Raw genomic sequence first — 11,448 nt, 5'->3', positions numbered from 1 at the left:
TTTGAAGAAAATCACAGGAGTATGCTTTATTTCTTAGATCATTCTGATGGTTTTATTCTGGCTTTAAATTTTGTGCAGTATGTATTTTTAATGGATTTCACACCAAACAAAAGCACTTCTACATTCTCAAGAGAGTTCTCTGGTCTCACTATCACATCTCCATTGAAAGGGTAGCATAAAGTTGCAGAACTAACCTCAAGCCTAACTGTGGCAAACCTAACTGAGCATCTAGCTGCTATAACCACTGGTCTACTGACAGCCACAAAATGATAACGTCCTGAGGGACTCATTGGGATTTAGCCCCTGATCCTCCAGTATCATTTCTATCTGGGGAATGGGCATGGTATGGGGATTGACCTCCCCCATGGCAATGCATCTCCTTGAGCTCAGACTCCTGCAAATGCTTTTCACACCCCAATGGACACACTCTCTAAAATGCTATTAAAATATCTGGAATTAGTTTGAAGTAAATACATGTATAAAGCACACTTCAGCTTCCTTAAATGCTAAAATGAGCTTTTCCTCACAGCTGTCGCAGAAACCAAGCATGAATGTAAAAGTGGCAGTTCACAGACAGGGGAACAAGCTACACATCCTTTGGAGCTATAAAGTAGGAAAAATTACATTAAAATTGCTAAAAGAAGTCCTGCCATATTTCATCAGCATGAAATGGAGCTTCAGTTGGATTGGAGAGGTTCATTGCTGCAAGAAGCAGGAAAAAAATGCAGAATCTTTGTTTACCTGGGTCTGTGGTTTCTAAGTACCTACTTTTTACTACGTTCATTTCTTGACTCAAAGCGAAAATGGGAATTCACCCTTTTCTCTTTTTTTCCTGTCCAATGTGCAGATGGGGCACATTTTCATTCACTCCATCAATCCCTGCCCCCTACGCACGAGCTCGCATACATACACCTAGCCAGTGGAAAAGAAAAAAAGGTTACTCATTAATCCATTCTACAAAGCTTTCCAAACTGAAATGGGTGGGTTTTACATCTCCAGCAAGGAGCAATATATAGGTAGACATGCAGCATACCTGAGCATAGCTGAAGCTCAAGCATTCATCTTGGATAGCACAACTTTGCTTCTAACACATTTTAAAACAGAACTCAGCACTATGGAGAGGATGATTATTTTCTGTATGCTCTTCTTCTGTTCCAGTATGGTTCTGACTGCAACTCCACAAAAAGCAATGAAATACAAACAGCTTCTAAAGACAATTGATCAGTTAAAAGATGTAGTGAAAGATAAGGTAAGCAATCTATTTGTCCTAATACTGAAATTGTTTTCAAGCATTAGGTACTGCTTAGAATGTAACTTTTGAGGGATACTACTGCAATGTTAAACTTTTCTAACTTAGATTTGTTTTTCATTGTAGGATGCTGAATTGCTGCATACACCAGAAAACCCTGTGGTGAGCCTTCTTTAACATTTCCTTTTAATTATATCAAATTTACTTTGTATTGGTTAATTCCACTGACAAATGGCAGATGTCTTCTTTTTAGTATCTCTGACCTAGAACTCTTGATGCAAGCTAGTTTGAAAACACTTTGATAAAAGTTTCTTATTCCTGGGTTTTTAATGTCAGAAGTGTTTATATTATGCAATCTTTATTAGTAGGTTACTACACTCTGTGTATTCTAGAACACCCACAGATTCCAATTTGTGCATATTCCTTTTATTCACTGCTAAGAGCAGGGGATTCAAACAAGACCTACATGACTAGCAATGCTCTTGGGGACGCAGTTTTGGGGAGAGGAAGCGCCTCCAGCTACCATGAGCTCCAACCACATTGGTATCATCGCTGCATGGAGCCTAAAGGGAGCCCCCTTTCCCTCCCACCATAAAACCGTATTGCATAGTGCTTCCTTGCATGCAGTCCAGTGGCTGCTGTGAGACTGCTTGTGGGCAAGGGTTGTGCTATCATGTAGAACAGGAGAAAAAGTGCATTCTGCATGTATTCTCTTTACATTATGACTAGTTAAAAGAACAACAACAGGTCTTCATAGATCCCTTTTTGTACACATTATTTACTTAGACATTTTTTAACGGTGATATTTGGTGTAACCCAAAGTTAGGAACTTCTTGGTAAGTTACATTAGAGTCATAGAAAGTGTGTTTATGCCTAACAGTGGCAGGATACAGGATTTACAGCAACATTAAATACTAAAACCAATTAGAAACTAAATGCATTCTGCCTTCTTTTGGTAATCCCAAACATGCAATGAAGGTCCAACACTAGCCACAGCTAGTGTAATACTTCTCCTGTTATCTGCTGTCTTAGGGCACTGACAACGACTTCAGCAAGCAAGCAATTTTGATGGACATATAAAAGTATTTAGTACGTGTAGTCATTAAAAAAACAACTCGCAGAGTATAAAGCTATTTATGCAGGGCTTTACACTTTCGTGTAAAATAATAACAAGAAGAAAGGAAAAAAACTCACCTCATTTCACACAGGTTTCATTAGCCTCCTCCAAGGGTTTACAGTTGGGCACGTTTTTTACTTGCCAAAAGCAGAAGCATGACCAAAAAGATTGCTAGAAACAACTCATTGCTAGAAACAACTGCAATGCAAAAATGTAATGCACCCTAGCTAAATGCTGTTTTTTTTCATTAACACTCTTTCTAACTTGTAGTGTCAAAGTGAAAAAGAATCAGATAATTAGCTGTCATTTCACTGCAGAGTTTGCTACTACCTCCGAAACAAGCAAATAGAGCCAGTGACTAATCGCTTCATCAGTGTTTTTTTTTTCTCTCACTCAAAAAACATGGTCACCTCAGGAAGGAAGACAACAATTCATTTGCAGCTTAGGGCTTTACAGGCTGCCTCTGGGAGGTCCTGAGTACCTTCATCAGAAAATATAGGAGATAACAAATTCAGGTATTTGGAAGGTACTCAGTGTGACAGAGGTTTGATCTCTGATGAAAAGCTAACAGTAGGAATTACCAGCAATCATATTAATAAAGTTTTCATTCTGCGGGGCAAAATTTGCATTTGCTGAGTTGTCCAAATGCTTATCTATGAGTTGTTGTGTGCCAAAGTAGCACTCATAACTAGGTAACTGGGTACAATTACACCTGAACATACAAAACTGTATTTAACAAAAAGTCTTTCATGTAACTGTATTTCAAATATCAAAATATTGTTTATATGGCAAACTGCTTATGCCAGATTTGAATGTAGCCTTGAATATGCAGGAAGACGGCTACCTTTTATAACATCCAACATTTAGTGGTTTGTCACTATTTGTTTTGACTTCCTTGATCTTTCTGTGTGTGGACTGATAGCCCCACTTCAAACCCACAGCACTTCCCTGTACACTCAAGTGTGAAATTATCAGAAAATACATTAGGAGGTGTGAATAAAACAGGAGAAAACATGCTGAGGTCGAGAAATTAGTCTTGAGACTGAACTGGTTCAAGACAGGAGGGAGAATACGATCTGCTGCTGGTGACAGCTCTGGCAGCTGAAGCCACTGGCACAATGCTCTAACCCTGCTGGTTGCTGGTTCAGGAAGTACAGGCTTTTCAGGGTACGCTGTACAGTTCAGAGTCTTGCGCAGAGCCTTTCTGCAAATCCTCCCTGACAGCTATTTTGCATGTTTACCTAGCGCCCCTCAGACATTACCAGCAGCCCGTGTTTTGAATGCCTCTTCATCAAAGTGCTTAATCCATTGCAAGGCAAACAAAATGCAATCCTTGTGGCCCTCTGACTGTCGGCCTGCTTACAGTTAACTGTTAACTCAGCAAAAGAGAAAAAAAAAAGCAGCATATATGAGAAATGCTGGTTTCTCAGCTCATCACGGATGAGGCACAAAATGTTTTCAGTTTCAGCTGGAAAATCGATCTCTTTTAAAGAGTGTTGTTTTTTTTCCAGTAAGCAAGTCTGGTTACGGTAAGAAACCTGAAACAAACATAAATGTCTGGTTTTTAATAAAAATAAAATATATAAAATATATAATATATATATATATAACCAGTATAAGACGTTTCTATTAACATTTGCTATAGGCAACATAAACGGAGGTTGCCTTGTCCTTGCAAGTGAACTGCTGTGGTATCAGCAAACCAGATGAGACCCAGCTTTGGTAGCAGTTGGTATGCAAAACAAAGATGATGTCTTTGGAGCCTTTCTAACATACACACTCAGCATTTCTAAAAGTTTCTTTCTTTGGAAAATGGAAAACATGTTAGAAATTGGCTTCAGTAAACACTGCTTTTCTTTCTCTATTGACAATAGGTTGGTTTTGGTGGTATTTTCCACAGTTGTGTGCCCAGCGAGGAAAATAGCCACTGCACAGGAAAGGAAGTTCTGGAAAGCTTGTAGTCTGTTAGCACAATACAAATTAATATGCAACTGCACCATGAAAGCAAAAAGGCAGTTGCTCTAATTCCAGATAACTAGCAGCAACAAAAGAATTACACCACTGTCATACAGCACACCAAGTGAGGGCTTCTTTTCAAGTTAGACACAGATGATGCTTACTGGCCTTGACTCAGGTTTAACATGGCTCTGAATTCCCTGCAATTTGGCAAGACAATTTGAGCTAGGAGCCTGGCACCTTGTCTTCTCTCTCATCCTCACTCTCTCTTTTCTCTTCAGTAAAATTACTCACTAATTTCAGCGCTTCCATGTCCCATGCTATCAAGGGAGAATATTTGAGTAGCATTTTAAATCATGCAGTTCTATGTCAATTCTAATTAGTAAGTAGATAATATGAGAAATGGCACAAAAAGAGGAAAAAGGAAGTCTATTCTCAGATGTACTACTGAGGAACAACCCTGAGAGAGATTAGGAATATTTTTAAAAGAAAATATTCATGCCTATGCTTGTGAAAATCTGCTGCGTATGATGGGATCTACTCTTCAGTAGCACCTTCTTTTAATTATTGTAATGATCAAAATTGAAAGGGCAATTTTAGGCATTTATATGATGAGGAAATACTTGAGCAATTACCAAAGAACAGGCAGATCAAAGGTCAGTGATCTCTTATATTTCTAAAAGTAATTTAAAACAATAAAAGGACTGTTGAATCTTCTCAATCAATACTTTGCATAATTCAATTTTGTGCATAAATCACAACGTAACACATGTGGAAAAAATGCTGCAACATTCATTTTAAAATTATTCCTTGTGTTCTTGCCCATAGGACGAGTGCCTGTTCACAGCTGTGACCTGCTTCCAGAAGGGCATACTGAAATTGCAGCCAAAGAACAGCCAAGTAAATTCTACGTTCATCAAAACAGTTAACATCTTGAAAAGACCCATTCTCAAAGACTCTGGAAAGGTAGGATTTCCTGACAATGCTCATAATCATGACCATTGTTCCTTACTTTCTGTAACAAATACTACCTACAGAAGTGAAACTGTAAAAGCCAAGCTTGTTAGAAAAACAGATCAGTCTTTTATTACTTTGGAAATTAGAAATATCCATTTTTCTGCACTTCCAAGAGAGACACTCACTCTGTTCCTATCAGTCAGTTGTGTCTATGCACTTTAATAATGGCAACCATGTGATGTGCATGACAAAAGGATTGGGATTACTGCAAAAAAATGTGAATGAAAGGTGCAGTTATTATTTTCTTTCCCTTTATGAAATAGCCTGTCTCTCAGCTCTTCCATTTGTAAAAGGCTTTGGTTACAAAGATTACTGCTTGATCAGTAGGAAATCTTTAAATATTATGTATGACTATGATGAGCTCTTTAGAAGTGGAATGATTTTTTTTTTTTATTTCAGCAGTGTGAGTCTACATGTGAATCTTACGAGAAAAAACCCCCCAAAGAGTTTTTGCAGAGCTTCTCAAAGTTGATGAAAAAGGTAACAATCAGAGTTGACTCCTTCTGTTTTTTGATGTTTTGTAAACAAGAACCGATGTCTATATTTTCCATTATTCCTAACATTGTGTTGTTTTCACAGCTTTTCAAGGATTAATACAGGACACATGAGACCTGAAGGCTACAGAAAATCTACTATTTAAGGCAGACACTATACTATTTAAGACAACGTGAAAAATGTAAATATTTTCCATTGCTACTGTGCTGTGCTGTGTGTGTGTGGTAAGTGAAAGCTTCTCCCCAATATTAAGGAGGCTTATTTGGATGGCTATTCATAAGACAGATGCTATTTTAAAAGTGATCTGAGCCTCACCTTACGGTGAAAATTACATTGTAATTTCACAAAAATAGGTTCGCGTAAGGGACTTAACTATAACCTTATGCTAAACCAGATATACACGAGATGGCTGCTATTCTATTTTTGCATTCATCTCAAACGAACATCATACAGAAGTGTCTGAAACTTTTTAAAGAAAACAAAACAAAACAAAAAATGATCAGAGGCTTTGAAGCCTCAAGAAGTACTTACTTTGATTGATTTCCTTATTTAAAACAATACCACACACACAACTTATTTGTAAGTTCATAGATTGTATCTTAGTTAACTAGAGAAAAATACCCTGTATTTAACTCTCACAGAACTACTGGAAAAACATTTACAGATAATACAGTATGGTCTGGGTCTGACCTGTTTCCATGTTGAAGTCAATGGCACATTTGCCATGGGTTTCAACTTGTTAACCCAGAATCTCAAAGCGGGGATGCAGAATTTTGGGTGGAAAAATACATCTCTGGAGATGGAATTCCACCTAGGCTCCTTCAATTTAACAGGCTAAATGCAGCAGGGGCATGACTGGCTGGATGGCTGGCCACTGCAAGAGAACCAACAAACACAGTAACTGATGATTATTCAGAACAAAGCAGCCCAAAAGCATATTGCTCTTTCTCAGAATATTTTACACTTACATTCATGCACCAGAACACTATTCCTTCTGTTTACTCTTGATTCTTTTTAGTGGTTTTAAATTGCCTTTTTCTTTTTTTTTTTTTTTTAAAACTGTCAAGTTTTTGTTATGTGGAAAGTTCAGTTTGCACTTCATCATTTTGAACATTGCTGTGGAAGTTTGGCCAGAGCTAGCACTGAATTATTACTATTTTTAAATAAACGCAATTATCACAGCCCTTAAAATTATTTCTTAGTACATTAATTATAAACGACAATATTCTGCTTGCAATGACTCTGTACCTTGAGACTCTTCCAGCTGAGAAGTAGCTGTTAAGTTACCTCCCAAAAAGGTATTAGCCCCACAAGAAACTGCTCTTGGAAGGGAGTGTAAAGCCTTCCAGTTAAAATTAACCTTTCATCAAACTTTCTCATTACTTAGTAGAAATGTGGTATAGAGAGGAAACTGGAAAACTACATTAAGTGTTATGATGGAAAATTGCAAGCTTAGTTACCTCCAAAAATAATGAGGTACTAATAAAAACATTTCCATTCCTACAAACGTTAGCCTAAAGGAAAAGTAATACAAAAAGCTTTTTTTTTGCCTCCACATTTTCACTGTCCTGAAACGTGCATCTCTTCAAAAACATATGTTGAGAGGAAGGAGGAGGATCTCAGGGCAAGAGTGAACAAAGTTTCCACAGTGAATTCTTTTTTTGCCTTGCATCTCCTTGTTTCTGGCTGATGACAATTCTGATCCAGCATGCCTGTTATATTTTTGTTTCAAAAACCAAAAAATGTTTTTCTTCTGAGTAATGTTCTATCATATCTCAGTATTTCCACATTACAGCATGAGAATTAATATTCTAAAACTGAACTGCCACTTGGAATTAAGCTACTCAGTTTAAATGGTGTCCTGTACCCTTTTATCTCTGTTTCTCTGACCTTATTATGTATAACATCCCTTAATGACCAACTGGTAAGCAATATGCAAAGCTGCTGCTCTTACTGCAATGGCATTTAGAGAAGTAGAGAAAGTTAGGAAAAAATTAAATTTCTGATTTGGATCAGAAACAGAGGAAAATATTGGAGAGAGGAGTTGAATATGTTTTTTGTTGTTGGCTAGAAAGCCAACAAATAAAATAGCACTTCTCATTCACTTCATGGGAGGTATTTATGGAAGGACCTTTATTTTTGTACAACGTATATAGCATGTATTTTTATTTGTAAATGTTTTTCCCAGTAATTCGCAACGTGCATTCAAACCAATATTCTAAAAAAGCCTGTCAGAATTCTTGTCATGCAAGTGGAATTAGCATGCCCTGTCACAAATTGTACATGACATATTTCTAAGTAATCATTACAAAGCATTGAGAAGCAGCATTTGTACCCAGGACAGACAACTTATTAGAGAAAAGCCTTTAAAATTGCCTTACCAGAATATCATAAGCTAATTAGTTACTCCTGCCTACACTGAAACAATTGTTGGGTTTTTGTACACAAGGCAGCACGCAATGATGTAAGTAATGTAGCTACTTCTGTTTAGTGACTTGCTCCACTGTTTTTAATCTTGGAACTTATCACACCAAGAGGTTAAAGGTTGCTTGGTGTTGTTTATTTTTAATTATTAAACTCATTTCTAAATTAAGACCATTTCCTATACCTGTAGAACAACTTAATCACAATGCTATTCATATGACTGAAAAAAAAAATAGGGAGGAGCTGTAACGAATGTAACTTAGAGAGTTGATTGTCCCAAGATGTTGGAGAGAACCATATTTACTGGATAATTCAGTCCACATATGTATTGGGAAAAATTAATCACAACATTATCATTGTTGATCTTAGTTAATGCCACTTCTGCCAAGCATTAGCACAATCGCTCTGGAAATCTCTGTACACTTAGAATACACTTAGATTTGCATGATGTTGAGGTCTTCTATTAATTTTTTGATTTGTCAAAGCTATGAAAGATTGAGCGTATTATTCAGGGGTGTGCTATAAGAATCCCAAATGAGGAATGTGAGATCAGTGAAGGACAGATCAGTCTTCAGTACCACGTTATTTTGTGCAACACTGGTCTCTGGTGGAACTGAAGATGCCCCAGGAGGAACCCACGATGTCGGAAGGACTGGTTATCACAATTTCAGACCTGCAACAATCTTGATGTATTTTTACTTGTAAGATGAACTCTCTTTGTACTAACTGCACTCTTTGCAGAAACGGTGTATGTTTCTTTAGCTGAGTACATAGAGTAAGTCCTAAAAGCTCATTACCTCCCAGGGAGGTTTAATAATGTATTTATGATTTTGGTCATAAGTGTCCTTTGCAGGCACTTCAATATGTGTTTTAGCATGGTATATACAATTCTGTGTAATATTTACTTTTCCTGAGAAGATTTTTTATTTTTATACTAACTGTCTCATTTAATTTAATTATTTATTGCATTTTGTGAATGGAATTTTCATACTAAAGACTATGTGGTCTGATTTATTTATATGCCTGTGATATTAAATAATTTTAGCTAATAAGATTTTCTCTTGTTCTTTTTCTTTTTTTTTTTTTTTTTAAGAATAAAAAAAAAAGCTTCTAGCCATTCCTACCCTCACAATGACTCATAAAACCCCTCAGTGAACTTTTTTAGCCTACTCCGTCATATATGTTGCCAGCTCAGATCAAGGACACGATATACAAAGCTTTTCTTCCCTTGAAAGTAATGAGTATGTGACAGTCCACAAGACAAGGCATTTTTACTACCCATTACATGTGGAGTGAAGTCTCCTCCACTACAGGGTACCTTCCAGGGGAGCGTGGTGGTCAACCCACAACCCTGCATATGCCCGTATAGCTTAAATTTTGTTGACTACATCAAGTTCTGATTACACACTTAGTACTGTCAGAACAGCCACGCTTTCAATACACCAAGTAAACATTACCTTAATTTACTGATTTAAAAGTAACGAGAAATTGTTCTATACAATGGTGAAGAAAGGGATGCTATTTTTTTTTTTTTTTTGTGCCCATCTCTCATTTTTTAAACATTGCCTTTTCAGACTTAATAAAGTCCTTCAGGCAAATTCACAGCATGTTCAATCACTTCACTGAGATTTCCTTAGACTGACATGAACAAAAACCCAGTAACTTCATGTTTTGAGTCTACACAATTCAAATACCTCATTTGCCTGATTAAAAAGTGAAACATCTCAAAGCACAATGCCAGAAGAAACCCAGTCTGTTTTGCACTGTTCTCTCTCCTCTCCCTAACTTTTCTCTTGCTTTGAAATGTATATTCTTCCTTTCCCACTCCAATTTGATATGTTGAAGTTCCCCAAGAAATTAGCATTTTCTGCTATTATACTTTTTAAGGATAGCTATAGTTCATCTTTTATAAAAAGGCTTTTCCCTCTAAAATGTAACAGAAATGCATTTTGGTCCAACAATAAAGCAGAACACTAACAAAAACAAAGACCAAGTCAAACAGATCTTCTTTTCTTCATGGAAAAAAAAATGTTCAAAAACAAACAAGAAAAGAAAGCATCATAAAACTTCACATTTGAACTGATCAAGGATAGAAGTAGATATTCAGGACAATGCTGCTATGATGCGTCTCCTGAAGCCAGCCAGTTCTGCTCCTCCCAGAAGATATTTTCCTCTCACAAAAGAGCCAGCAGACTGACTCCCAAGGTGCTGCATTAGCTAGTTGTGTCCTGCTGGCTCCTAAACTACTCGGTGGTGGCAGGTACCTGAATTTGAAGCCCAAATCACCCTGTAGAAGTCTTTGAAGGGAAAATGCAAAAGGATTGGGTCTAATCCAAGCAATTGCTCCTATCTTTCCATACAAGAAAACAGTGGGAGTCAGATATCCTGGTATTCACCCCAAGTCAGCTGCAAGTCAAATCTGAGTCATCTGAGTCAAATATGCATATATCCTCTTATTTCCAGGTATAACATGACATTTTGAATATATAGAATTCTTACTTACATAGATTTCTTACTTGCATGTCTCAGTATTTTCTTCTACAGCTATAATAACATTAAAAAATATGGTAAAGAAAACATTTGGAGTAGACATTTCATAGAATCATAGAATAACCCAAGTCAGAAGGGACCCACAATTATCATCCAAGTCCAACTCCTGGCTCCACAGAAGACTACCTAAAAATCAAACCATGTTTCGGAGAGCCTTGCCCAAAGGCTTCTTGAACTCTACCAGGCTCAGTGCCATGACCACATCCCTGGGGAGCCTGTCCCAGTGCCCGACCACCCTCTGGGTGCAGACCCTTTCCCTAACCCCCAGCCTGACCCTCCCCTGTCCCAGCTGCTGACTCATATTCAACTTGCTGTCAAGCAGGACCTACAGAACCCTTTCCATGGGGCCGCTCTCCAGCCTCTCATCCCCCAGGCTATACGTGTATCTAGAATTGTCATGTCCCAGGTGCAGAATCCGGCACTTGCTCAGCTCACCATACAGCTAGTCTTCAAGGCCTCCCTAATCATAAGGAAGTCAACAGCTCCTCCTAATGCAGCATTATCTGCAAACTTTGTTAGTATGTGTTTAAGTCCTGTGTTCAGATCATTTATAAAAACACTGAAGAGAACTGGCCACAAAGTGGAGCCCTGGGGAACCCCAGCAGTGACTGGTTGCCAGCCTGATGTAACCCCATTTACT

General features: G+C 37.6%; 1 protein-coding gene and 1 long non-coding RNA gene across 3 annotated transcripts; one reads left to right on the top strand and one right to left on the bottom strand.

Moving 5' to 3' along the window:
* Nucleotides 1-783: 783 nt before the first annotated feature.
* On the bottom strand, nucleotides 784-2,711 carry LOC311436181. The gene is made up of 3 exons (XR_014692648.1): nucleotides 2,444-2,711; nucleotides 1,034-1,169; nucleotides 784-912 (listed from the first exon to the last, which is right to left on the bottom strand). It is a non-coding gene; the product is annotated as an uncharacterized lncRNA (long non-coding RNA).
* On the top strand, nucleotides 906-9,282 carry IL21 (interleukin 21). Of its 2 annotated transcripts, XM_084518086.1 has the most exons (5): nucleotides 906-1,249; nucleotides 1,376-1,411; nucleotides 5,151-5,288; nucleotides 5,739-5,819; nucleotides 5,919-9,282. In XM_084518086.1, the coding sequence occupies exons 1-5, from the start codon at nucleotides 977-979 to the stop codon at nucleotides 5,931-5,933; spliced, it is 543 nt and encodes a 180-aa protein (XP_084374212.1). In that variant the 5' UTR covers nucleotides 906-976; the 3' UTR covers nucleotides 5,934-9,282. The 2 variants fall into 2 exon arrangements, with proteins under 2 accessions (XP_084374212.1, XP_084374211.1); XM_084518085.1 differs by having other exon boundaries at nucleotides 5,739-9,282.
* The last annotated feature ends 2,166 nt before the right edge of the window (nucleotides 9,283-11,448 follow it).

The sequence above is a fragment of the Aythya ferina genome (assembly GCF_964211825.1).
Source record: "Aythya ferina genome assembly, chromosome: 4".
Taxonomy (NCBI): domain Eukaryota; kingdom Metazoa; phylum Chordata; class Aves; order Anseriformes; family Anatidae; genus Aythya; species Aythya ferina.
The sequence above is the reverse complement of the archived record's forward strand: the minus strand, read 5'-3'. Positions and strand labels throughout refer to the sequence as shown.

Bases quoted from the DNA above. Each gene is read 5' to 3' on its own strand.
- IL21 (XM_084518085.1), top strand. From the start codon at position 977: ATGGGTGGGTTTTACATCTCCAGCAAGGAGCAATATATAGGTAGACAT. The intron at 1,250-1,375 runs GTAAGCAATCTA...TTTTCATTGTAG, and splicing joins AAGATGTAGTGAAAGATAAG to GATGCTGAATTGCTGCATAC. The intron at 1,412-5,150 runs GTGAGCCTTCTT...TCTTGCCCATAG, and splicing joins ATACACCAGAAAACCCTGTG to GACGAGTGCCTGTTCACAGC.